Genomic DNA, 27,228 nt, shown 5'->3' with positions numbered 1-27,228 from the left:
GCCTGCCTCTGCCTCCCGAGTGCTGGGACTAAAAGCTTGTACCACCAACGCTCAGTATGCAGCAGGCTTTACTGGCAGGCCTAGAACTCTTGGCAACCCCTGCCTGCATCCCAAGTGCTGGGATTACTGAGTGTGTTGCCACTCCATAGCCCAGGCCTTGAACTTGTGGCCCTCCTGCCTCAGCCTCTAGTAGCTGGAATGACAGGTCTATGGCACTGAATTTTGCTTAAATTACATACATATATATATATAATTTTAAAAAATCCTCTTTAAAAAAAAACAACCAAGTGGAAGTCTAACTTGGCCACAGGCACACCTGGTTCAGAACCCATGTGGAGAGCTTCAGAATTGAGAGCCGGCCACTGTCCCCCAAGCCTTAAATCAAGTGGAGAGTAAGTATAGACAGCCTGGGCTAGTAGCTCCCAATTACAACCCCAGCATTTCAACAGGCTGAGGCTAGACTGGGCTAGAGAGTAAAATAATCTCAAAAGCAAACAAACCCACCACACCCTCCGAGTTCCTGGGCCTGGCCAACCCACCCTCCTTATGGACAGGGTGCCCTTTCAACAGGGAGAAGGGGCAGAGCAAGAGAGACGGCGTATCTGTAAGAAAAGTCAGTATATTTATGGTTTGCTTTATAAAAGTTACTATAATACAATGGTACATAGTATTGAATTCACAAAAATATGAACAAATATTTACAGCAAGACACACCCACAACGGAAACACTTCTCTTCAAAAACAAGTTACGTACAGATGACAGAGTCTACACTCACAGACAACCCTAAGATTTATTGGTTCTCTTTTTAAGGTCAGCAAGGGGGGGGGGGGAGAGAAAAGGAAAAAAATCAGAAACCCCTGACCCTTCAAAAGCAGAGATCTTACTCGACGATAACAAAAGCTTTCAAAGAAAAATGGGTCCACATGTCAGGGTTATTGCAAACCATTCCTGGGAGTGAGCCAGGGGTTTGGGGAATCGGGCAGCCTCAACACCTCACCCATCATCAAAGTCAGCCAAGGTTAGTGTACACAGGTCCCATGATGGGGCTCAATGAGGCAGGGCCAGGGACCCGGAAGTTCTTCCTTGGCTTCTGGGCATCCTCATCCTTACCCTTTTGTGGGGGATGAAAGCAGGTAAGATAAAAACCACTAGTCAGGGGTGTGTGTGTGACTGCACCAGGAACTCAAATTAGCCATCTCTACACACTACACATTTCCTTTTGTGAAAAATAAATATTTTTCTCATTTGCGCAATTATGCAGAAAACAGTAAATGGAAGAGAAGGTCGACGCTGTGCCCAGGCATCCCCTGTGTCTTAATGCCACTGAAGGTCTTGACCTTCAGACCTGTGGGCACAGTCTCAAACACAGAGGGCCTGTGGAGAATTAAAAAAAAAAAAAAACCACAACAAAACCACCAACGACAGAGAGAGAGAGAGAGAGAGAGAGAGAGAGAGAGAGAGAGAGAGAGAGAGAGAGAATAACAATTCTTTGTACAGAATTTACATATAAGAAGCTTGACACAAGCTGAGATACCAGAGGCTCCGCCCTGGTCCACGGGTGAGGTCGGCCCCACCCGGAGCACTTTCATCTGGATGAGGACTCCGGGTCCAACAGTCACGGTCCAGAAATATTTACATGCCTGCTCTGCTTTCTGGGGGAACGGGGGACTTGCTGTTTGTGTCATTTTTTTGTTTCATTGGTGGTGGTGGTGGTTGGCTTGCCTTTTTTTTTTTTTTTTTTTTTTTTTTTGGAAGTACAAAGAAATAAGGAAAAAAAAAAATGTCTTCCCACGTTTCTACAAGAAACAAGGTTTCTGAGAAAAAGTCCATCATGGCAGTCTATCTACAGGAATTGGTTCTGAACTCCCCCCCCAAAAAAAATCATTTTCTTCCCTTCGTTTTGATTTTATACACAAGAAAACAAATTCATGGAAATCAATCCTGAAGAGGGTGGGGATAGAGAGTAGGGTGGGGGCCGGAGCGACCTAAGACTTAGATTGGAGTTTTAAAATCATTTCCAAGACTATTTTACTTTCTCTGGGAGAAAAAAAACCTGCTCACTGTAGAAATAAATACGCTCTGGCCTCCCAGGTGGGGGCCGCCAGCAGGGTGGCATGGGTGTGGGTTGGGGTGAAGGGGGCAAAGCTTATCAACAACAAAAAAATGTCACGTGCTACAGTCAGACAACCCGTAAATGGCAGGGCTGGCTGGGGAGCCCCGAGGGCCCTGGCACCCCTGCACCCAGGCAAAGCCGAGGTGGCAGAGAGTGGAGATACCCCTTCCCAGTTCCCCCACCGCTCTGGGGACACCTTGGAAGGTTCCATCATTGCTGGCATCCGAATGAGAAAGTAAACATTGAACCCAAGGATTTGGGGGTGGTAGGGCAGCTGGGAGCACCCAGAAAGTTCCTGTCTGGGATCAGCTTGGCTCCCCCGGGGTCTACCTCAGGGAAGGGACACCCTCAACCATAGGGGAAGGGACAGACTGGGGAACTGGCCAGGAGACACTGTAGGGTCTGCTCACTGCATCCACAGGCAGAGGGGCCTTTCGGGTACGTAGTGTTCTGAGGTTGACACCGCTGGAAACCCTCTTCCTGCAGCACCTGGCCCGGAGTCAGCCTGGACCCTGGGCCCACACAGTTTCACTGAGGCCTCCAGGACCCCACAGGGCTCCTCCTCTGCTTCTGCCTTCACATTTTCAATGGTTAAAATGTCTTTTCTTAGGACAAGGGAAAAGAGGCGAAAGAGAAAGAGAGAGAGGGAGAGGGAGAGAGCGAGAGAGAGAGAGAGAGAGAGAGAGAGAAGACAGCGCACAACAGCAGCATTCATGGAAAAAGGCTGAGGCCGAGGACAGCGAGAGAGGAGGGGGGTGAAAAGCTAGATACAGATGAGGCCAGAAAGCCTGCAAAGAGCATCTTTAAAATGGAAAGACACGGCTGAGACAGAGAAGCCCTTTCCCGCTGCGGGGCTGGGGCTGCGGGTGGGTCCTGGGGTAGTGTTGGGGGGCGCCAGGCCCTAGCGTGGCTGCTGGGGGAAAGGGACAGCACCTGAAATGGGTGGGCGGCGGAGCCTGGCCCAGGGCGAGGGTCCTCCCGGGCTACGGCTGACATCCTTGGCCTTTGGCACCCGGGGACTAGTTAAGGGTCCCCCGGCAGTTCTCAGAGCCACAGAGGCAGGGGATCTTGACGTCCTCGATGGGGAACTTGTAGTCGTATGTGATCTCCTCGTTGACATTGATGTGCTGCTTCGAGTAGATGACAATCTTCTTCTGCGACTCCACTGTGATCACCTTGGCGTAGCAGTTGGGCTGCAGGAGAGGTGGTGGTGTGGTGAGCGAGGGACCGGAAACCTACCCCGTTCTCACCATGCAGCTACCCCAAACCCAACTAAGCCTGACTTGTGGTCACCTGCTTCAGGCTCAGCTCTCCAGTTAGAGTCTCCCATGCCTGATATTAAATAAAAGCGATGAGCGGCTAGAGAGATGGCTCAGTGGTTAAGAACACTTACTACTCCTGCATAGGACCTACAACAGGTTCTGTGCCCCCACATGGCTGCTCACAACCATCCAGTTTCAAGGGATCTGGCTCCCTCTTCTGGCTTCTCTGGGTACCACACACATGCGGCTCATATACATACAGGTTGGTGAAACGCCCATACACACCAAACAAACAAACAAACAAACAAATCTTTAAAGATGACAATAATTTCCCATCAGACATCCTGCAGGAGATGCCTAAATCTGTACTTGTAGGCAGGTGTTATTTCTGAGGCCCAGACAAGAGGTCTCTAAACTGCAGGCCCTAGTCACCTACTTCAGTAAAGGAAGTTCTACTGGCAGTCACCTTCCTCATTTGCATATCACTTGAGGCTGCTTTTGTTTGAGGACTAAGATAGTTACTATAGAGGTCAGTCATCATGTTCACCAGGGGCCTGAAGTCTAAACTATTTACAGACTTCTCCCCAAGCCCTGATTTCATCAATCAATGCTGTCCCTACTCCTGGCGATCCCTGCCATCACTCACCTGGGCAGCTACAGTAGTCTCCCACTAGTCTGGGGCTCAACAAATTAGCTGTGCTGGTTGACCAATGAGCTCCAGGAATCTTTCTGCCTCCACCTCCCCAGCATTGGCATTATATCACACCTTTATTTAAATTTTATTTTATTTTTTTGGTTTTTCGAGACAGGGTTTCTCTGTATTGTTTTTGGAACCTCTCCTGGCACTCTCTCTGTAGACTAGGCCAACCTCAAACTCAAGATCAGCCTGCCTCTGCCTCCAGAGTACTGGGATTAAAGGCGTGTGCCACACCTGTTTAACATAGGTTCTGGGGGATTGACCCTGGGTCCCTGTGCTTTTGAGGCAACCAATTTACCAACTGATGAAATTGGATCACATTATGTGTAGTCCTGGCTGGCCCAGAACTCACCACACAGCCAAGGCTGGCCTCTAGCTCACAGAAATCCACCTGCTTCTGCTGAGTTTAAAGGCATGCGCCCTCAGGCCACCTTTTGAGCACTTCAAGTCTTTCCTATGACGCCAGAATCCCCACTGCACTCATTGTACAGAAAACAATGGAGGTCAGGAGAAAAGCTCTTCGTACAGACCTCTTATCCCCTCCCTCCCTGTCACCTCTGGTCCCCTGGAGCCTGGGTTCCTAGCACAGAGGAGGGGTCATCCCAGCCCCTCACTGGGCACTTACATTGCAGCTGTGGTTAATGAATCGCGCAAAGTTGCCGCACTTGGTGGCATCGATGATGGTGTCATGGTCTACCCTGAACATATAGCTGCTGCCAATGCCTTCGTCCTCATACCGTTTCTCCCGCATGTCCGCAATCACCTAGCCGCAGAAAACCGTTAAGTCCTGGCCTGCTCCATCCCCCACCGCCCCTCACCAGTGCCCTGGGCAGCACCTACTTGACGGATGTTCTGGCCCACGTACTCAATGACCATCTCATCGGCAGCAATGGGCTCCATAGCAAACAGACCCCAGTCATGGATGTGACTCTTACAGAACTTAAGCTTTTTCTTCCGGAACTAGGGGAGGGAAGGACAAGAGGGGTGAGTCCCCCCCCTTCAGCTCCCACTGCTGACATGGCTGTCCCAGAGAAGGTCTAGCCTCACCTTGAGCTGGTTGAACTTGAGCAGGTCACTGTCGCAGCTACCAGTGAAGGAGGACAGCAGCCGCCGTTGCTCAGAGCGCCGCTCCGAGCCTGCCCGGGTGGAGGCGTGGGGCTGTGCTGGGATGCTCATACCCTGCTGGCACGACCCGATGACAAATCAGAAGGGGACAGACTGGACCCTGTCACATCACGTCCTCCCCAGCTCTGTCCCCACACCTCCTGGCTTTGAGCATCTTTGACTTCAGTGGTTTTTCAAGACAGGGCTTCTCTGTGTACCCTGGCTGTCCTGGAACTCGCTCTGTAGACCAGGCTGGCCTCGAACTCACAGAGACCTGCCTGCCTCTGCCTCCTGAGTGCTGGGATTAAAGGCGTGCACTGCACCAGCAGGCCCTACCAATGTTTTGAAATGCTTTTGCTTTTTCTTTGTCACAGCTGAGTCCCTCCCTGCCTTAAGGAACTCTTCTTCTCAGTGGTCTGACTGACAGTCTATGTGGCCTCCTCCCTCAGATCCTACGTGACCCTCAGACTTGCTAACCTCCCTCTTATCCATGGCATTTATTCATGACGATGTATATTCACTTGAAAGCTCATCCCACAGCATGAGGGGAGAAAAAAAACCCTTTGTTTTGTTCACTGATGCAGCCCCTGAACACAAGAGGTACTCGATAGGTATGTACTGAATACAGAGAGAGAATTGGGGGTGGGGTGGGGCCTTAACTTTCTGGAACTGCATTTATGTCTAAGATTAAAACCATTTGGGGCTCTCCACTACCCGCAAAATAAAAAGGGGTTTGGTTTTTAAATTCTGAGTCTCCCTATGTAGCCTAGAGTATCCTAGAACTGTTGAGCCTCTACTTCCCCAGCCCAACTGTGGGATGGAAGGACGATGCTGTCTGAGCCCCTGCCGGGAACCTCCACCGGGAATGCTCCAACCTGACTCAGCCCAGGCTCATACAGGCCCCACTCACAGTACCTGGGTGTCCATGGGGGGCTCATCAGTGCTCGCTCGGCTGCTGTTGAGGTATCTCAGCTTGTCTTTCTTGTCAATGGTGTAGAAGCCCTCACTTCGGGCGCAGCCTGTTACATGCTCTCGGATGCCATCGTCTCGTTTCTTTTTCTTCGCTGACGAGAGGCTGGTGGGTGGGTGTCGGTCAAGGGCCACATGGACATTCTCAGAAGTCCCCCTCTGGTCCCTCACCCAGCTTCCCCAGCCACAGTCCCAGCTCACGGGGTAACGATGTCCCGGTCCACCACCCACTTCAACGCCACCTCAGCTAACTCTACTGATGATGCTGCCCCTAGGTGCATAACACTGAGCATGTTTTTAATTACTACTTTCTGCCTGTTTCTCACCTAGAAATAGCGCAAGGATGCATAGGAGGAGGTCAGTATACTCAGTACTCTGGCAGAGCTCCTGAGACAGCAAATGACCGGATAAGTATGGACAATGGCCATTTTTTTTTTTTTTTTTTTTTTTTCTTTTTGGTTTTTTGAGACAGGGTTTCTCTGTATTGCTTTGGAGCCTGTCCTGGAACTAGCCGTAGACCAGGCTGCCATCTAACTCACAAGAGATCCACCTGGCTCTGCCTCCCGAGTGCTGTGATTAAAGGCATGTGCCACCAATGCCCGGTGACAGTGCCATTCTCAGTGGCATGGTAACAAACTGGCTTCAGGACCGTATAGCAAAGAGCAGCGTTGTGGAGACAGCTTTGTCTTCAAAGCTCAGCCCTGCCACTTGGTAGCTGTCTGACTTTGGGCAGGCCTCTCTGAATCTCAGTTTCTTCCTGTGAAAAATGAAATGACTAACTACCTTGTATATTACTGGGCCACCTGGGGTTCAATTCAAGCCAGGCAGAGAAAGGCTGGAGGAGCCTAGGCCAGTCTCCTCTATTGCTAAGTTCTATAATCCTCATCCTATATTTGGACCTGAGACCATTACCTCTGGGAGTGAGACAGGCCTGGCATGACCACCGCCTGATACGTGGCGAGGCCTATACTATTACCTCCCTGGTACTGTGATTGCTACACACAGGGCGATATGCCTAGAGGGACTTCTGCTTCTGAAGGACATGGACCCCAAACCTGGCAGGATATAGGGATGGTAGACCCAGAGCGTGTCGTTCAGCCAGTCCATGCCATTGTCCTGCTGCAACAGGCGCTCGTAGGTGACACACAAGAAGCGGATGTCCTCCTCGTCAATGCCACCATTCCAGATGTCATACAAGATGGTCATCTCCTCAAACTCTGAGCGGGGCCGGAAGAGAGGCTGGGGCGGTGAGGGCTCGGGTGAGGCTGATGGGGCCACCAGGTCTTCATGGCGCTTCTTGGGTGGTCGTCGCCATGGTCCTCGCACCTTGGCCAGGTCCATGTACTCTTCAGTGACCTCATCGCGGCGAGGTCCTGGGGGAATGGCCTCAGAGGGCCACTGGTTGTCCAGCTCCTTGAAGGGCAGCTTGGTGGGTTCAACAGGTGGTGGAGGGGGAGGGGGAGGGGGCTGCGGTGGGAGGGGCGGTGGGGGGGCTGGAATCCCTGTGTTCCGGAAGTCCAAAGTCACGGCCCGAGGGTCATGTGCACTGGGAAAGATGGGGGCCTGTGGCTGGCCTGACAAGAGCAGAAGGTCCCTCCCAAGGGCAGGCCCTGGTGGTGGCCGGACCAGAGGTCCATCCAAGGACAACATAGATGGTGGGGATCGCCGGGGCCGGCCTGGCTTCCTCTTGATGGGGGGTGGGCACGGAGCTAGGGAGGCAGGCAGCAGGGGAGGCAGCTGGGTAGGTGGCCGAGGTGGGGCCCTTAAGACAGGGACAGGTAATGCCAGAGGCAAGGGCAGAGGCAGGGGAAGTGGGAGGGGCAGGCCGGTCTCCAAGAGCACTGGGGAGGTCAGGGGACCAGAGCGCTCATCTCTCCGACCAGTTGGGAGGGGACAGACAGGTAGAAGCAAGGGTCCACTGGGCTCCGGGAAAGTGGGGGTGAAGCTGAAGTCCCGGCCAGGTGTCCGAGGAAGGCCCCCACTGCTCAAGCCAGGGGATGGGGATGGGTAGGAGAAGGGGCTGCCAGGCACCTGTGGGGAGCTCAGTGATAGGCCACTGCTGCCCCCTGACAGCGGGGGCTCCCCGCCTGGGGTGGCTGGCACTGTCTCTGTGCTCTGTGACTTGGCCAGACTGCCACAGAGACCTGGAGTACGCGGAGGCTGGTCCTCAGGGGGCGGATCCAGGGGAACAGGAGGTTTGGGGGGCTCTAGGGATTCAGGCTCAGGTGGTGGGCTGGGTGGCCGGAGTAACCGAGGGGGTGGCAATGGTGGCTGTAAGGGCAAGGAGAGCATCGGAGGCGGCTCGGGCTCCACTTCCCGGAGGTCTTCCTCTGTGTAGAGAGGCAGGCAAAACACAGGGCATCGTCATTGATTCAAACACCACTCAGAGCCTGATCTTATTGTCCTACTATGCATGTAACACACAGACACTACACAGTTAAACAAGGCATCTTGGGAACCAGGCCAGTGTCAGGCACTGGGAAGGGACACCTTCCCCCTCCCCCGCCCCAGACAGGGTCTCTCTGTGTAACAGCCCTGGCTGTCCTGGATCTCTGTAGACCAGGCTGGCCTCGAACTCACAAAGATCCACCTGCCTCTGCCTCAGGAGTGCTGGGATTAAAGGCGTGCGCCACAGCCACCTGGCTCAGAAGAGGCTCCTTAGGTACCGGGGAACAATGCTAGTTTTCCCCATGTCGTCTTCAGCACTATGTTCTTGTGGCTAGAGTGCAGTTTTGAGGTAGAATACTTGCCTGGCATGTGTGAGGTCCTGGGTCCGGACCCCAGCATTGCAGAAAACTACTCTACCTTGTGCCTAGGGTCCAAGAAAACCCACTCCATGGTGAAACAAAATTCAAGACTCCTCTATGCCATTTGTCAGTTTTCATAGAGTCCCCTGGCATTTATCTCTACTCTTTTGGGATCTAATTTTTCTAGAGCATTTGTTGTAACCCTGTCACTCTGGCCTACAATACGTGCTTCATGAGGACAGATATCTTTATCCATTTGATCTACTGTTGTATTGAAAATGCCTAAAACAGTATCGGAAACCAAAGAACCTTCATATTGACTTACTATTCACAGACCTGTGGTCTGTTCTCAGTAAAACGACATATATTAAACAAAAGCTAGTTTGCTCTCCTGGATTTCATAAAGGTACATACTAACCATGTGAGGCTAAGTTAAATATTCTGAAATGTGAAAATGAATTATAATTAAGTAATAGCCATTCCCCCACAAGGGCTCAGTAGTAACATTGTGTCTGTCTAGTAGTTCAAGTGCAGAGAGACTATTTCTACCACTGCTGGCACTCCATACCAATGCCCCAGCAACGAGCCTTTCACATGCTTTGCAGTAGGTAGCCACCTGCCTGCTACTACACTGACCATGGGTTCCCACTGAGCGCCTCAGGGACATATGGATTGAGGAATAACCCTTGGGATTTTTTTTTTTTTTTTTTGGTGGAGGGTCCTGGAACTCGCTCCATAGGCAAGACAGGTCTTGAACTCACAAGAAATCCCCCTGCCTCTACCTCCTCAGCACTGGGATTGAAGGCCTGGCGGGAATCTTGTTACAGACTTGTGAGTCCAGCAGTGACCCAGGAGAATATGCTGGGGCCGTTCCAGAGGACCTGGGCAGGCTCTAGTGGCAAAGACACCACCCAGCTTTCCATCCCATGCCCCACCTAACTCCCACCCAGGAGGCTGCAGGGTTACCTGGACCATGTTCAGGGGGTGATGGGAGCTGGGCCTCTGTCTCCCTGGCAGGGGGCTCTGGAGAGAGCAGCATGTCCTCTTGTGTGTTTTCCATGGGCTCTTCTGAGGTCTTTGTGCTCCCTTCTAGCTCCTGAGCACCCACAGTCAAGGGAGGCTCCTCCAGCACAGGAGCCTCCATCTCAGGGACTTCGTCCTCAGCCCCAGTGTCCGCTTCCTCTTCTGTGACCAAGGACTCCCCCATGGTGGCTCCTGGGCCCAGAGATACTTCTACCTTCTCCTGCTCAAGGTCCTGGCCCCCTGCTGGAGGCGTGTTCTCATTGGCCATTGCCACTACCATTGCTGTAGCCATGGCGGTCTCCTTCTTTTCTTCTTCCTCCTCCTCTTCCTCCTCCTCCCCAGGGACAGTCATTTCCTCTTCATCCTCTGAGGATGAAGACGAGGATGATGATTCGGAACTGGATTCAAACTCAGAAGACCCAGAACTTTCACTGGATGATGATGACCCAGGCGTGGCCTTTGAGGCGGCGATGCTCTCCGTCTCCTCTGGATGAGGGACACAGGTCGGGAGGGTTATTTCACGGCCCACGGTGCACTACCCCATGCCATATATTTCTCCCAAGGCCTTGAACAGGATGCCCTCTGCACAAGGCGTCAGACACTGAAGGTGAGGAGACCAGTCCTCACCATAAAAGGTGCAAGGTGAAATTAACACCAGACTCTTCATTTGGGAGTTAAGAATCCCAGAACCACTCGGAATGTTCATTCCTTCAGTTAGTTCCCAAGGGCTTCCATTGCCATAGACAGATGCCATCCACTTGGGCAGCACCCACTTTCTTCCTCCCCCCTCCCCCCAGCCTTAGGAACCCACTGATCTATGCTCTGGGTCTATGGACTGGTCCATTCTGCTATTTGATTACACATTAGGAGCAAACCTCTGAAAAGCACCAATATCGGTCCCAGAGCATCAGTGACTGATACTGCACCCCTGTCTGCGGAGGACGAGTTAGGGGCAGGGCCAGGCTGCCTGCCTCCCTGCTCACCTTCCTCAGAGTCTCCGTTGTCCTTCTCACTCGCCTCTGACAGGGCTGTGTCTTGATCATCATTATCAGAATCGATCTGGTCGTCACTGTCATCGTCATCATCATCCTGGGGTACAGGGTCAGAGGAATACAGATGAGCTAAGGTCCACGGCTTCCCACCCAGCACCCAGCAGTCTCCCTGATCCAGACCTTATCAGAGGTAGATGAGGATGAGGGTGAGGATATGTGGCTCTTGGGGCCTTCTTCCTCCTCCTCTTCCTCCTCCTCTTCCTCCTCAGTGCTTTCTCGTTCCTCCTCCTCCTTGTCTGAGGCTGAGGATGAGGGTGAGGTGGAGGAAGATCCTGAGGATGAGGATGCTGATGAAGATGAGGACACGGACAAGGACTCTTTCTCATCCTCTTCCCCACCACTGTCCAGCTCCAGTGGCCTTGCTGGCCGGCGCCGCACACCCACGCTTTTGGGGTCCCGCTTGGCGAGTTCACATGGGGTATCGGTCATGTCCCGGTCACGCTCCCGTTCTGACTCTGTGGGAATAATAGGGGTCAGAGCTGAGATGCGGAGATGGGAAGGAGAGGGACAAACAGCCAGCCAGCAACCGAGAGCGCGAACCTTCATCTTCCTCATCCACAGATGTTGACGGCCGAAGCCGCTTCTGGTCACCAGAGGAGGCTGTGTCTGGTGGCTCCTTCCTCTTGACCTTGAAGGAAGGCAGGCGAATGGCACCACGCAGTCCAATGCCAAGGCCCAGGCCCTCATAACCCAGGCCTTCACCCTTGCCCCAAGACTCCAGCAGACATGAGGCAATTCGGTCTTTGGGCTTTGGCCTGTCTTCGTCCTTGTGTTCACCAGACTTCACGGGGGTCAGGGAGGCCTAGGATGAGAGAAGGGAACAGCAACCACAATCAGAGGCAATGCCAACACCCTATTTAGGCAGCCTCCGGTTGTGGCATACTTTCTTCCCACACACCTGGTGACACCACACTCCCTTCTTGGGGTTCCAGAGCCTCACTATCAACCCACTACTTAACAGCTGCAGCTCTTAGAGTAGTAGTCCCTACATGTGGGAATGAGAGCTGTGTGCTGTAAGGCAGTGTCTGTACCATTGTCACATGGACCACCGTCTGCACACAATGTAACCTGACAATGTCTTAGCTCCCTGTGCCAGGCGGTTCCAGTATGTTACGATGTTCCAGTCCACTGTGTTTAAGAAACTGACTTGATATACCGGTTAAGAGAAGGATGGAGGGTTAGGGGTTCTTGTTTCAGAAATTAATCGGAACCACCTTCATTTCTTGAGCTAGTGCTTTTTTAAAAAGGAAGGAGGGAAGGGGGCTGGGGGAGATGGCCCAGTGGTTTGTTAAGATCACTGGCTGTCTTTGCAGAAGATCCAGGTTCCATTCCCAGCATCTATATGGTGGTTCACAACCATCTCTAACTAGTTCCAGAGTACCCGACGCATCCCTCTGGAGACATCAGATAGGTACTCGCTTCACTTACATGCATGCAGGCAAAACACCCATACACATAAGATAGTGCCAGCCAACAAGTAACAATGGTGGCAACATCAGCAAAAGCGCTGGGTGTGGTGGCACACGACTGCAATCCCTTACCACTTGGGAGGTGACAGCATTTACAGCCAGCTTTGTTTAGCTTCACAGCAACTTTTAAAGCTAACCTGGCTTACATGAGACCCTACCTCAAAAATAAAGTAAAGTAAACAGAAAACAAAAACCAGACCTAAGGTACTGATCTTTTGAATTTGTTAGTTAATCTCTTTTAAAAGTTTGCTTATTTTTTTACTTATGTGTACGGGTTCTTTGTCCTCATGTATGTCTGGTGCTCATGGAGGCCAGAGGAGGGAGTCGGATCCTCTGGGACTGGATTTACAGATTAGTTTTGACCCACTACGTAGGTGCTGGGAGCTAAACTCTCTGCAAGAGCAGCCAATGCTTTTAACTGTGGAGACATCTCTCTAACAGCTGCTTCTGCTGTTTAACAGGGCAGTATGGGGCTGTGTAGCTAAGGCTGGCCTTGAACTCCTGACGTTCTGTTCTTCACTCCATCTCCCACATGCTACGATGACAGGGTTGCTTCACATTTGTCTTGGGCACTGCCTTGGGCTCCATTCTCAGTGTGTGCTAAACTGAGTGTGGTGAGGCATACTTGTAATCCCAACATCCAGAGGTGGAAGCAGGAACATTCTAAACTCAGAATCATTCTCTGGCTGGTCTGGTGGCACATGCCTTTAATCCCAGCAGAGGCAGGTGGATCTCTGTTGAGTCCAAGGCTAGCCTGGTCTATAGACTGAGTTCCAGGACAGCCAAGGCTATTATACAGAGAAACCCTGTCTTGGGAAATCAACAAACAAACAATCATTCTCTGTTCCATAGGGAATTTGATGTTAGCCTGGGTTAAAGACTCTGGTGGGTTTTGTTTGTTTGTTTTGTTTGTTGTTTTTTTGAGACGTGGTCTCTCTATATAGCCCAACCTGTCCTGGAATTTGCTATGTAGCCCAGGCTGACCTTGAACTCACAGAGTGCCACCTTCCTCTGCCTCCTGAGTGCTAGGATTAAAGGTGTGTGCCACCTGGCTTCAATAATTATTTTATTTAAACCTAAACCAGAATCAGCTTTGATTAAAAAAAAAAAAAAAAAAAAAAAAGACTCTCTACAATACTCCTGGATGCCAGGTGAAACATTGCATTTCTTTAAAAGGCAGGAGAATTCAGAGGCAGAGGTGGGTGGAGCTCTGAGTTGGAGGCTAACCTGGGCTACACAGCAAGTCCCAGACAGCCAGGCAACATGGTGAAACCCTGTTTCAAAAACAACAGAAGTAAAAATACAGAACATGCCTGCACAGATGTTCCTTCATTGTTCACTACAGGTGAGCTCTAAAACACTGGCTTCCAAGGATGGTGTGAGAATTGGACAAAATGAATTGTTTCCAGGACACGGACACTTTAAGTTATTGATGACATGGCTTTAGCTATCTGTGACTGTTACTCATCCCAGAGGGCCAACATGGTTCAAGCCAACTATAAAGAATTGTATGGCAGGTGGTTCTTTCTGGTTTATTACCCCATAATATGGATAAGAACAGCCACTACAAGACTCACATACTCAGACAGAAAAGAGCAAGTTCCTAGTCACAAGAGTTCCCTAAAGTGCACTGTAGGGAAGGATAGCAAAACACGTAAAGTCTGCTTCCCTCTGGGGTTGGGGTAAGGAGCAGAGGGGACTAGAGCTAAGATTTGTATTATTGTTGTTGTTATTATTATTTGCTTTTTTGAGACAAGGTCTCACTATGAAACCCTGGCTGACCTCAAACTCAGAGAGATCCTCCTGCCTCTCTGCCTCTTCAGTGCTGGGATTAAAGATATGTGTCACTACTCCCAGCCTAATTGAGAGGGTTTCAAAATACCAAAGCCAGGTAAGTGCCTGTCATAGCAGCTACAGAGCCTAAGAAGCACAAGCATCCTTGAGCCTGGACTATCGGCTGAGATTCTCTGCCTCTTAAAGAAAAAGGATTCAAGAAAACTTTCTCTCTGAAGGACAGGGCAGCTGGGTGTTGGTGGCGCATGCCTTTAATACCAGCACCTGGGAGGCAGAGGCAGGCAGATCTCTGTGAGTTTGAGGCCAGCCTGGTCTACAGAGCTAGTTCCAGGACAGCCAGGGCTACACAGAGAAACCCTATCTTGGGGGGGGGGGGGAGTAGTCTCCACAAGGTCAGGCTTTGTGCCAAAGACCTCAGAAGAGAAAGGGAAGCTGGGTGGGGTGTTAGTGGCACATGCCTTTAATCCTAGCACTCGGGAGGCAGAGGCAGGAGGATCTCTGTGAGTTCGAGACCAGCCTGGTCTATAAGAGCTAGTTCCAGGACAGTCTCCAAAGCTACACAGAAAACCCTGTCTCGAAACCCCCCCCCCAAAAAAAAAAAGAGAGAGAGAGAAAGAGAAAAGGAAGGTCAGAAGGTTAGTTGGGTCCCAGAGGCCACCTGAGCTGGCAGCCACTGGACAGGAAGCCACTGAGCTCCTGAAACTCAACCTGGGTAAAGGAGGAACTGCATTTGATTTGTACTTTCATCTTGCTTTCTGTTATTTAAATGGAATGAGCCGCACACAGCCAGGGGCCATGGGACCAGGCTTCTCAGTCAGCTGCACTGTTTAAAGGAGTCTCATGCCAAGGGCAGAGGCAGCCACAGATCCGGGAACACATGTTGGGAGGAAGGGATACCTGGCCTGGTTTTTCTCTGCCTTCTCATCACTCTAGGATGCCCCTGCCCATCCACCCACATACCTTGGCCATCCGTTCTTTCTTGTCCCACCATTCGTCAAAGGCCCGGAAGGCCACCACCTCCACCATCTTGCGGTTGAGATCACGTTTCATGATAGCCTTGAGCTCCTTGAGTACCACTAGCAGGACCCCGTCCACCGTGGCCTTATGTGGGTCCTCCTGACGTGGTACGTAGCCTGGTGGTGGCACAGACGGGTCGAACTTGGGCAGGGGCGGCCAGTGCTGCCCACGGCTTGGGCCACTGTTGCTCAGGGAGAAGGGACTCCGGTACGGGGGTAAGTTAACAAACTGCAGTCCAGCTGAAGCAGCAGCAGCTGCAGCTGCCATGAAGGGTGGGTAGGGACAAGCGCCCTGGCCTGTCATGAGCCGGCTTAGCATCTGTGTTTGCATCTGGAAGGACATGGGCATGCCACCCCACTGGCCACCCAGCACATGGCTCATGTCCACCTGCATCACAGGGAATAGTCCTGGTGGGAAGGGGGGTAGCGGCGGCAGAATGGGTGGGGGCGGGACGCCTGGTGGTGCTGGCAAGGGAGGTGGGGGCACTGTCACCGCAGGATGGGATGGAGGGGGTGGGGGCGGTGGAGGGGGCAAAGGCGGGGGCATGGGAAAGCCAGGCTGTGGTGGGGGCGGTGGGGGCGGTGGGGGCAATGGAGGGAAGCCAGGGGGTGGGGGCAGGGGCAGGTTTGGAGCCAGCACGTTGGGGGCTGCCACAGCCCCTGCCCCTGGGGCCACCACCATGGGCTTGGGGCAGTCAGCGCTGGTGATGGGGGCTGAGGGCATCTCATCATCCGAGATTTCCATGTCCTCTCCCGAGGACTGCTGGCCCTGGAAGAGAACGGTGAGGGTAAGGTGCGGGCTCATAAGCACTTTCCAAGCACCAGGGAGTTGGAGACCTGCCTGGGATCAGTACTGGAGATGTTCCAGCTACAGGTCGGGGATGCACAAACCCACACCAACCACCCCAAACCATATTTTCCCTTTTGGTACAGGGGTGTCAAAACAGCCACTCATTCAACAAACATCTATTCGGCACCTGCGTGCCAGGCACTGTTCTAGATGTTGAGGACATGAAAGGGACAGACACCAGTCTGGCCTCGTATGGAGGCGGAACTTGTGAATTGTGGAGTTGAAGCTTCACTGGAACAGTAGTGCACCACGGAGAAAAGGAGGGGGCAGCGACACATGGGACGACAGGGTGAAGTAGACTCAGCTTCAGTTTGAGAGTCTGAGTGAGCACAGGAAGGAAGGAGCTAACCCTGGCATAGCATTTCCCACGCACCAGGAAAATTTACACACGTTAGGTATTTCTTAGAACTCTGCAAGCCAGGTTTGGTGTCGCCACTTTTACTAATGAGGAAACTGGGACACAGGAAAAGTTTAAGTAACTTCCCCGGGACCACACGACCAATAAGAGACACAGCTGGGATTTCAAACAGGAAGTAGTTCCCCAACCTGGGCGCAGCCAGCTAGGGGTCCTCACTATAGCCAGCAGGACCTTGTGCAAACGGAAATGTAACATCTGAGAGGGTGTTGGCTGGGTGGCTGAGGGTTAAGGACTCATGGGGGATTTTTGTTTGTTTGTTTTGAAGTGCAAAGGACTGAGGCCAGCCTTCAGCACACTAGGTGAATGCTCTGCGGCCCTGGAGCCTGGCGAGCGAGCCGAGCGTGCTCCCACGGAACTATTTAACCTTTTCTCATCATTCCCTTCACGTAGGGCGTCTGGGCTTTTAGAAAAGGCTGCCATGCTGCCGTGGAACTGCGAGCTATAGATACGAATGGTCTCCTTAGCTGCAGGGAAACCTCACGGTGAGGCACCACGTGGGTCCCTTTTGACAGAGGAGGAAGCTGAGGAGAGCCACTGCCGACAGTGAGAACCAGGGCTGGGATACCCGCCCCACAAACAAAAAAACAAGACGGGGAGGGCTTTCTACTTTGAGGCCTGGGCCTTTGGAACATTAGAGTCAGAGGCTGGGAACTGGTCAGGGGCACTGAGCTCCTTAGGTATATGTAGAGCTGGAGGAAAGGGAGATGAGTTCCAGTCCCACAGCAGACTCTTTGTGTGGGTCAGGTCCCACCCAGGGTGAAAATGTTAACAAGGTCTGACAGACAGCAAGAACTCTGGAAGGCTGAGAGGCCACTGTGAGGTCAGAGGTCACACCACCTGGTGAGGATGGTCTCAGAGGGGACACTGGTGTGTGGAGTGTCTAGCCTTTCATCTCCCCTGTACATACTATATGCTATTCATTCTCTCTCTCTCCCTCCCCCTCCCCCTCCCTCCCCCCCTCTCCCTCTCTCCCTCTCTCTCTCTCTCTGGTATCCATGTAAGGAAGGGCCCAGCAGGCTGAGCAAGAGAAAGGTTGCCCTAACATCAGCTCTGGACAGCACCTAGCACTGTGGAGCAGCACACAGAGGGTTAACCCAGGCTGCTCCAGTCAGCCAATCACAGGAGCACTAGGCGAGCTCTGGCCCTGCCCCCTCCCTGGGCACAGCGGGTAGGAGCCAGCTGTCTTGCAGTTCCTGTAGGTCTAGGTGAAAGACGCTTGGGCTTCCCAGGCAACGCCATGTTTCCATGGAGATGGAGAGACGGGACTCTTATTGACCCACTCAACAGATGATAAAACTGAGACTAGAGGGTAAAAATGCCTTCTTCTAGGTCACATAGCCCATGTCCCAAGGCAGCTAAGGTTCTGAAGCTGAAACCTTGTGCTTTTAATCACCAGCCTCTGCCTATCCTGTCCCTCCCTACCAGGCCCCTCCACGCTGCTGCTCCCTTGCCTCTACCTCAGCCTAGTGTGGGCAGAGCACTTTATCTAACACATCCACCACACATTAACAGATACAAAACCTAAGTACTGCTCTCCCGGACGCCAGCAGGGGGCACCCGAGGGCCGGCCCAATGCTCAGTTCTTCTTGAAGGCATCCTGTCCTGGGGAGCCCCCAGACTCCAGACCTTCCAGCCTTAGCTTCCTCTTCTCTTATGCCCAGAGAGAGTGTGCAGGAGAGACTCATGCCCTCCAGCTACTCTTGAGCTTCTCAGCCCTGGACCAGGTGGCTGGCACAATAAACATCCGCCAAACCTGGGCTGCCTAGAAGGGATGGGGGAGGGCCTACAGCTTAGCTAGCTCTAGTACACCTGTCAACTCCCTCTGCCTTAACCCTTGAAGCCAGAAACCACTTCCCCAGAAGGGCTTGCAGGCTCTCAGGAGCCTCAGCCACCTGTGGACCCCACCTTCTCTCTCGGACAGGCAGCCAGAGGGGCTGGGCTGGGAGAACCTCCGTTCTGCGCCCTTCTGTCGTTCCCCCCCCCCCAGGACCATGGGGCTGTATTTGAGCTTCTACTTGTTCATGTCTGCTGGGCCCAGTGATGCCAGGGGCCTGACCCAGGATGAGGACTGAGAGGGACCCAGGAGAATGGGGATCCAGGAGGATATATAACCCTCTTCTCGCAGAAAACCCAGACCACAGCACCATCACCTTCCCAGCTTTGAAACTTCTGAGACTGGAGGTTTGAGCGATGGGATGGATTGAACAGAGGAAGGGCAGGTAAAAATTTGCCTGATTTACACTAGGCTCCCCCCTCCAAAGCTAACCTGAACTTTCCCTCTGAACATCTAAAATGGGTGGGAGAGAAGCCTCCCGCGCGTGTGCGTGCACGCGCGCACACACACACACACACACACACACACACACACACACACCCTCATGCTTTCTCTTCAGTGCACCAGGCTCCAAGAGACAACACTTGGGAGCAATGCTGGGCCAGCCCCACACAGCACCCTGGCCAGCCTCCAACATGCCTGAGAAACAGAACTGATCATTCCTCAACCACTAACAGAGAAAATGATCTGCAACCATGACCACAGCCTATCCTCCCTCCAGTGCCGTAAAACTCCAACTCAGAATCAGAACTCAGCCCAAGTTGAGAAATCTGGACTCTACTTCCAATGAGGACAACACAACTGTCACCCAGTCCCCATGGCTCCTGCATCTTAGCTAGTGAAATGTATCAAGTGGGGAGGGATGGGACAGACAGACAAAATCAATCCCAGATAGAACAGATACGCAGTACCTCATCCATCCTCTCTGAAGTCGGGGTCCTGTCTCCTGTCAGGTCCAAAGCCACCTCAGCTGTCTGGCCTAGAAGACCCTTAGGGTCTGGGGGGCCCGGCTCAGGTGGGGGCCGAGGGCCCAGGCTCAGGCCCAGGTCATCATCCTCATCAGAGTCAGGCAGTGGTGTTGGGCTGATGTCCTCCAGACCTGTGCTGGAGGGGCGTGAGGAGGGCGGTGAGGGACCACGGAAGCCAGGCTGCGAGTTAGTGCCAAAGTGGGTGAGTGGGGAGAGCTGGGAGGAGGAGGAGGAGATGGGGCTGCCCTCCATCTGGAGCTCAGTGTCTGAATCCTGCTCCCTCAGGAAGGGCAGCTTGGTGCGCTGTTCTTTCAGCAGCATCTCAATACGGGAGTCCAGGCTGTCGTGGGGCTTCTCTGGCCCTGCTGGAGATGACTCCAGAGTGGGTGTGCCTGGGCTGTCACAGGGCTCAGGACTCCAGCCAAAGGTAGGCCTGCCACCCAGCTCCATGCTGTTGTTGTCTGGGGGTGGGGGCCCAGGAGGTGTGCCCGGCTTCTCCTTGGCTGGAGGTTCAGAAGGCGGTAGGGGTGGAGGCGCAGGTGCCCTCCGGAACTCCCCGCTGTCACGGGTCCCAAAGGCTGCTGTGGCAGTGGCTTCCTCCGGAGGTGGGGGGAATGGGGGTGCTGGAGTCTGATATGGAGAGAAAGCTGACTTGAATCCAGAAGCAGGGGCTGCTTGGGCAGGAGGTGGAGTGTGGGCAAATGTGGCCGAATCCTGTGATTGGGTCTTGAAGGGGGGGCCACTGCTGCCTCCACCGCTGCCAAAGGAAAGGTCTGAGGAGCCTCGGAAATTAGTTGTGGTTCCAGCCACTGCAGCCACGGCAGAATTGTGGACATAATGATGCTCGTGGCGGCGGTTGTAGGCATCAGTGAACTTGCTCTCATGCCGCCGAGCTTTAAAAGTTGCTGTGGGGTCCTGGCTGAAGAGGTAGGAGGGTGTGGGCTGACGACTGGAATAGCTGGAATCCTGTGAGAAAGGGGTACCCAGGCGAGGTGTGAGCGGGGTGCCTTGTCCGTAGGAGTTGGGTGTGTCCAGACGACAGCTGGAGTAAGCTGTGTCCTGGGAGAAGGGGGTCCCACCGCTGTTAGGGGTGACAGAGGAGGAGCCAGAGCCACAGCCCGCAGACAGGCTGCCATCCTTGAGGCGCTTCAGAGCATCTGATAGCTAGAAAGAGAAAGGAAAGAAATCACAGGGGTAGAGGGAGGAACAAAGTGGTTTCCCATTAAAACTCTGGCTGCTGGGGAGCTTGCTAAGCACTGGGAAGCTCTTGGTTTTTCTCTACCCCTAGGTATAGATGTTTACCCTCTGGACACTGATGACTTTCCCTAATCCCAGAGGCAGAAAGAGAATACCCTGACATCTTGGTGAAGGTTGACATTTCCTGCCCTCCTCAGGCTATCTGACATTAAAGGGCACTGAGACAGAGACATGACCAAGAACTGTGGTCTTGGGTTTGATGGATTGTCCTTCCAAATTCTAGACATTTAAACAGCGTGGCATAGGACAAGTGCCTCCTGATTATCAGGTAGGCACTTTAACCCTTTGAGCAGTAGGGGGACGGGGCAGGTTGAAACTGGCTGGGTGGAATTGGTCAAGTGAGTGTCATGGTAGGCAGGGGGCTGAGAAGGAGGCAGAAGGCTCTGGAAGAGGTTCTGCACTCTGCTTCCTAGAGACAGTACAGGGATGGCCAGACACCAAGACCCAAACACAGCAACGTTATGACAGTCACATGGAAGAGTGGCCCCAGGTCTTCAGGAATCCCAGCATAGATGAAGGGCAGAAGGGGAGGAGGGACTCTGTAGACTGAAAGCTATAGGGAGCAGGATCAATCCCAGGGGAGACATGTTATATACCAGATCTTCTGAACACAGGGCTTTTAGGCCAGCTCTGAACATACAAGCAGGTCTGGTTCCCACCTCTAAAGCCAGAGGTGCTGAGCCATGGGATGGACAGTGACCAACCTACCTGCAGGGTCTCATTCACAATTGGAGAAATAGCATCCAGCTCACCCACTGGGAGCGTCTGGGGGGTGTACCGGCCGGTGACCAACAGTTCATAGAAGCGCATGCGAGTTTCCCCTGAAACAGGCAAGGGAGAGGGTATCCATGGAGGCTCCAGCAGGAGATGCACCCATGGGGATTCCAACTTGCTTATTAGCATCTTCATGGATCCCTTGTGCCTAAGACCACAAGCCTGGGGACACTGTGCATCGCCTGATTATGTTCCTACCCTCTCTCACACCTCCTTCAAGATTCTCGTCTGTCTAACAAAGCTACAAAACTTGGATTTTTCTGACCGAGACTTGTGAGTGCCCTGTTGGGTAGAGACTCCCCCAAAACCCAAATATGCCATCCTCAGTGAAAAGTCCTTTTCATTATCCAGGCCATGGTTCCCAAGGAGCCTTTATTAACCCCATCTCCCCAAGATTATTTCACCACTGAATCAGCACAGCTTGTAGCAAGGACATAGGAAGTCAGGTGACTGGGGTGATTGTTAACTATCTAGGGCCAGAAGACTAGCAAAGTCTGTCAAACACACGTGTTACTGTGAACCAACTGTATGGTGCCTTTCACTAGCTTAAGCCCAGGAGAGGCCCTAGTCTGCCTGGGGACTTCCCAGGGACCCACATGGTCCCAATGAGCCCAAAGTCTAACTCTCTACCCATCAGAGAATTTTTATCAACTAGGCCCCAGATCATTGGTATTTATAGAGCCTTAGAGATGGCTGCTTACATATGCAAAGGAGGTGCATTCCTTGAGCTACACTTTACACTTTGCTGGGCTCTTTCTTGAAATACAATCTCAAACTGAAGTGGTAGTATCTGAGGGTTGTTTTTCTTTTTCTTTTCTTTCTTTCTTTTTCTTTTTCCTTTTTTCTTTTTCCAGAAATGAAATTGTGGTTAAGACTTAGCTGCTCTTTAGGATGTGGGGGAGGGGAGGGGAGAGGGGGACTGAATATTTAAGTCTTAGGGGAAATTAGACTTCAGCTTATTGTAAGAAAGGGGAGTAGATTTAGAAGTCTGTTTGCACACGCACGCGCGCACACACACACACGCACACGCGCGCGCACACACGCACGCACGAGCTTTACTACAGTGTGTGGAGCCAGGGAAAAGAGAAGCGGGGGAGCTGTAGATCAGACAGAAATGACAAGCTTATGACACATGACTAGGCCAATGCTCTGCAAGTGGGCTAACTAAATCCAGCCAGAACCACCGCAACCCTTCCAAACACCCAGCACTTGTCTCAGAGAGGCAGTCAATGTGTAGCCATCATTAAAAGCAAATCAAAACAGAGTAAGTTTTCCTCTCGTTTTTGCTGTGTGCTCAGGTACTCACAAACCTAGTTCTCACAACACCCTACGCTGGACCTGAGTCCACTCAAGGCAGGGTTCCCTGGTGGACCACCCCCCCACCTCCAAACTCTGGACTTAACAGTGGGACCCCGGGACTAGGGACTCCTTCATTCCAGAGTGCCCAGCACTTTCCTTCAGATCAGTAGGAATCTCTCAGAAAGGGGTAACACCCTCTGAGTCTTGCCAGGCCTTTCTACCTGAGTCTTGAGCCAGGACTGAGTGGGGGTGGGGGGTGGGGTAGGGGAGAGTCAGCAACCCTGGAGGTAGGAGGTGTGGCTCCCCAGCCTGACTGAGCAGACCAAGGTGCTGCGGTCTCTTTAAGAGAGAGGAGGGAAGACAAGTGTCAACCCTTGAGCACCCAGAGCAGCCCGCCCCCAAGATCCACTATCAGTGCTATCAGAACATTATCAATGAAACACTCCAGGGCTCAGATTGGTTCAGGGACGGGGCACCGGTAGGGGTGTGTGGGGGCCCGAGCATGGCACCATAGATCTTTAAGCAATGACTTTTATGAATTTAACGGCACATGGTTCTTCTGCCCCCTACAAATAAACAAATGCTTGCTTCTCCCCAACACTAGGCAGCAACACTAGGGACTGCCTAAACCCAGGCCACTGGGGCTCAGAGGGAGGGGCCCACGGGGGTGTCACAAGAGCGGAAACCTCTGGGTGGTCCCTAAGGGTGCAGTGGCCAAGGACTGGCACATTTGGTAAATTATGGCCTGTCTCCTAGCAACAGACAACACATTTGGCTCCATGTGACACTGTCCTCCGGAGGGGACAAAAAATAAGGTGATGGGGGGGGGCTATCCCAAGGACAACAGAAGGGTTCTTCTAACTCTGAAGGGAGATTTCCAAGGACGGGGTTCAGGCTGACAGGTGGCCTTCCAGCTCCTCCCCCATGGGTGGCTTCAGGCCCTACTAACCTTTGGTGTCCAGCTCCACGTGGATGATGTTGCCCATGACAGAGGTGCTATGTAAGTGCTGGACCGCCTCCTTGGCGCCCCTGACCGTGGCAAAGACCACCTTGGCGATACCCAGGTGTTTCTTGGTCTTCGGGTTATACAAAATCTCCACCTCCTCCACCTCCCCATACTTTTTGCACATGTCCCTTAGGAAGTTTTCACGGATGTTGTCATTCAGCTTGGCAAATGTCACCTGCTTTGGAGGCACAGGGCCCACGTAGAACTCATCGATCTAGCAGGGGCCGCAGAGGGGGAGGGAGTGGGGGGGGAGGGAGTTTGGAAAACATTAAAACCAAAGAGAAAACACAACACTCCTCACTTGCCCAGCGGTTAAAAACAATAAAAGGTGATTGTTTTTTTAATTTTTTTGAAAAAGAAAAAAAGCATGCGGGCGGGCCTGGGAAGCTGAGGATTAAATCGTTTGGAACCTGGAAGTCCTCTGGGTTCTAAAAGAAAGGGGAAAAAGAAACAGTTTCTCTTTCCCCACCCCCTACTCTGGCCTCCTGTCCTCGCCACAGGTTCCGGGACGACCCCCTGGTCTAGGAAGTTGCCCCCTTTAACGCCGAAGGGATGGGAAAGGGGGCGGGTCCCTGAACCAGGCCCCTGGGTGCACAGGACCCAGGTGGGGACCCGGAGCCCCCAGCTCCGCCGGCAGGACGCGGTAGCAGCGCCCTCGTTACAGTTTCTCCGAGTGTTATTTTGTTTACAGTGGCCGGGAGGGGACACCACTCTCCCCCTCCCCGCCAAAACTTCCCAGCCCTGGACGGCGGGAACTCAGAATCCGGCTGGGCTTGGTCAGGACTGGCGTTATTTTCGAACTCGGGGAAGGGGGGAGGGACCATAGACAGAGAGGAGGGGTCCTACCTTGAATTTGGGCACCGACAGCTCCAGCTCCTTGGTTTTGGTCCAGATTCCGACCACCCGGGGATCTTCCACGATTTCCACCGGGCGGTTGCTGGACATCTGTGGGCAGGGATAGGGGGCTCGCTATGGAAGGCTGGCACCCTCCCCAGGGGCGGGCGGCATCCCCCCCTCCAGGCTCCAGTCGCACTCCAGGCTGAGCGGGGAGCCCTGGCTGACAGTTGGCCAGGTGGCTGGGAGAGGGGTCCCCCTCCGTTCGCCTCTGTCTGGGGGCTCCACCGGGGATGGGTGGGGGTGGCGGGAAGGCGCGTCGGCTACTCACCGCCAGGCTGAAATGCTGCCCATCGTAGCGGTACAGTTTATGGTGCCCCTTTTTCAGAGCTGGGTCAATCATCAACTTGTAACTTCTCCAATGGTGGTTCCTCCTCTCGCCCGAAGGGCCGGGCTGCGGCGGGGGCTGCTGGTGGTGGTGGTGGGGGTGACTGTTCTCCATGCCGTTAACCCAACCTGAAAACCAGCAAGTTGTTGTCCTCTCTCCGCCGCTTCTACACATTCGCCAAAGAATCCAATCGGCTGGCCCCCACCCCCTCCCACCTTACCAGCGCGCCCCTAAAGCTTGTCTCGCTGGCTCTTCCCCCCCCCCCGAAAAAAATAAGAATGGAGTGAGAGAATAAACCCTTTCCGGGAGGATTTACGCGCCCGCCCGCTCGGCCACCGTCTCCGGCTGGCAGCGAGGGGCTGCCCGGGGCCCCCGCTGCGGGCTGGCGCGGTCCGGGGCGCACGGAGGACGCGGGCTCCGGCCCATGGTGCTGCCGGCCGCCCGGCGTGGCGCTCGGCCCGGCTCGGGCTCGGGGCGCGCGGCAGGCCTGGCGTCGCCCGTCGGGGCGGGGGCCGGGGGCTCGGGCCACCCGGCTGTTCTAGCCGCGGCCTCTCTCCCTCCCCAGCCGCGCTTACATCCCCGCCGGGCGCCGGCCTCCCTGCGCCGCCAGCCAGTACATGGTGTCCCCCGCGGGAGCCGAGGCCGGGGCGGCCGGACCGGGGGCCGGGATGGGGGGGACGCCGCCTTAGCGGCTGCCGGGCCCCGGGCTGTCGCTGCCCTTGCTGCCGCTGCCGCCGCCGCTGCTGCTGCTGCTGCTGCTGCCCGGGAGGCGGCTGGCGGCGGAGGCTCGGCTCCCAGTAGCCGCACATCCCACAATACACCGCTAAGGAGCCCGACCCGAGCGCTCACCCTCCTCCTCTTCCTCCTCCTCCTCCTCTTCCTCCTCCCCTCGCCTTCCTCGCCGCTTCCCCAGGCACTCTCCCGGCGGCGGCAGCTGCGCCGCCAAAGCCCCGGGCCCCAGCGGCCCCCCACCCCTCACTCGCGCGCTCCCACACTGCCTCCCCCCTCCCCGGGGGGAAGGCCTTTTAATTTATTTATTCTGCTGGGACTGAGGTGGGGGGCTCGGCTGGCGGGGGAGAGGGGGTCTCGTCGGCCTTCTACCTCCCGCGGCTGGGGCTACCCTTCCAGCATCGGGGCACTCCACGGCGTGCGCCCCCGGGGCCTCCCAAACTGTTTCCAAACTGCCCAGACCGGAGGTGGGCGCGTGGAGACTCGGCGAAAGGGCTGGGTTTGGAGGGGGGTGATTGTGTGTTTGAATACTAGGAGCCTGGGGCAAGCAGACGTCGACCCCAAACGAGTTGCAATCGAGGTATCTCCGATCCCGCTTCCTCTTCGGCCCGCACAACCCCTCCCTCCCTGGAGCTGTACTGGGGAGGGGAAACCAAGATTTGGAACCACATTAGCCTTCACATTCTTGGGAGGATACAGCCCTCGCCTGGACGTGGAAGATAGCTTTTTTTTTTTTCTTTCTGTTTTTTATTTTTGGAGGGGAGCGTCCAGTAATTGTCCTGAACACATGCTTCTTCCTCCCTCCTTCCTCCAGCCACCAGCTACAGAGAGTCCCCTTTTTTGCATTTATCATTTTCCTTCCCCTTTCTTTATTAAAGGTCCGGGAGTGGCGGCGGCCAATCAGCGCTCGGCTTCCATTTTGTGAGTTCAACTCTGAGGCTTCCCCGGCTTCGCGTGGATATGTTTGCAGACCCCTCGGTCTCTCTTCTCGGGCTGCCAAGGCGAAGCAGCCACCTCGCTGGGGCTTCGTGGTGGTGTATTTCATATTGGGGCTCTTTTCGGGGTTTGTAATTTGGCCGTGGGTAGGTAATTGGCTGGAGCAGGGCGGCAGGGCGCGGCAGCCAATCAGCACGCGGCTTCTATAGGGCTTGAGTTATTAGACGCTGTTCTCAAAACATCCTTCATCAGACTCCAAGGAGAGGCCAACAGATGAGGGGAGCCATTTTTCTGCAATGGAATTAAATGGCCAAGTGGGTTTTTCCTTTGTTGCAAATGGGGAATGTTTTTCCTTTGACTCCACCATGCAGTCCAGGACGCCTGAGTGTGTTTACCATTTGCCAAAGGACTCACACTTGGAAGAATGAAGAAGACCTTTTAAAAAGATCTGGATTTTTCCTTATGACTTGGAATCCATCTTTGTCTTGTATAACTAGGTCATAGCACACTATTAATGTCAGCAGTTAACAGTTTTGAATTCAAAAAAACCTAAGTAAATGACATACTTAATTTTTTTCCTCTTTTTTTTTCTTGGGGGGGTGGGGGGAGAGCTTGGAGCTGTCTTAATCTGTATTCTCTTGACTGAACAATAAATTTTTAAATATAGTTTCCTCTATTAAACACTTAA

The 27,228-nt window shown here is 53.5% G+C and overlaps 2 protein-coding genes across 2 annotated transcripts; one reads left to right on the top strand and one right to left on the bottom strand.

The window, feature by feature from the left end:
• Nucleotides 1–601: 601 nt before the first annotated feature.
• Nucleotides 602–25,583, bottom strand: Setd1b (SET domain containing 1B, histone lysine methyltransferase). The gene is made up of 17 exons (XM_051176637.1): nt 25,451–25,583; nt 24,819–25,003; nt 24,500–24,598; nt 23,597–23,867; nt 21,283–21,395; nt 19,261–20,481; nt 15,192–16,016; nt 11,509–11,770; nt 11,089–11,423; nt 10,900–11,005; nt 9,860–10,402; nt 7,214–8,476; nt 6,093–6,259; nt 5,121–5,252; nt 4,914–5,033; nt 4,699–4,836; nt 602–3,307 (listed from the first exon to the last, which is right to left on the bottom strand). The coding sequence occupies exons 2-17, from the start codon at nt 24,987–24,989 to the stop codon at nt 3,134–3,136; spliced, it is 5,940 nt and encodes a 1,979-aa protein (XP_051032594.1). The 5' UTR covers nt 24,990–25,003; nt 25,451–25,583; the 3' UTR covers nt 602–3,133.
• On the top strand, nt 25,192–27,228 carry LOC127216086 (translation initiation factor IF-2-like). The gene is made up of 2 exons (XM_051176636.1): nt 25,192–26,184; nt 26,483–27,228. Exons 1-2 carry the CDS (start codon nt 25,300–25,302, stop codon nt 26,747–26,749), a joined length of 1,152 nt encoding a protein of 383 aa, XP_051032593.1. The 5' UTR covers nt 25,192–25,299; the 3' UTR covers nt 26,750–27,228.

Source organism: Phodopus roborovskii, unplaced genomic scaffold, assembly GCF_943737965.1.
Source record: "Phodopus roborovskii unplaced genomic scaffold, PHOROB, whole genome shotgun sequence".
Lineage (NCBI taxonomy): Eukaryota > Metazoa > Chordata > Mammalia > Rodentia > Cricetidae > Phodopus > Phodopus roborovskii.
This window is presented reverse-complemented; position numbering and strand designations above follow the sequence as displayed.

Excerpts from the sequence above, each read along its gene's own strand:
- Setd1b (XM_051176637.1), bottom strand. The coding sequence starts at position 24,989 with ATGGAGAACAGTCACCCCCACCACCACCACCAGCAGCCCCCGCCGCAG. Across the intron at positions 23,868-24,499 it reads TGTCGGTGCCCAAATTCAAG|ATCGATGAGTTCTACGTGGG; the intron begins GTAGGACCCCTC and ends GGCCCCTGCTAG. Across the intron at positions 16,017-19,260 it reads CTTCAGAGAGGATGGATGAG|GGCCAGCAGTCCTCGGGAGA; the intron begins GTACTGCGTATC and ends GTTCTCTTCCAG.
- LOC127216086 (XM_051176636.1), top strand. The coding sequence starts at position 25,300 with ATGGTGCTGCCGGCCGCCCGGCGTGGCGCTCGGCCCGGCTCGGGCTCG. Across the intron at positions 26,185-26,482 it reads CCAAACGAGTTGCAATCGAG|GTCCGGGAGTGGCGGCGGCC; the intron begins GTATCTCCGATC and ends TCTTTATTAAAG.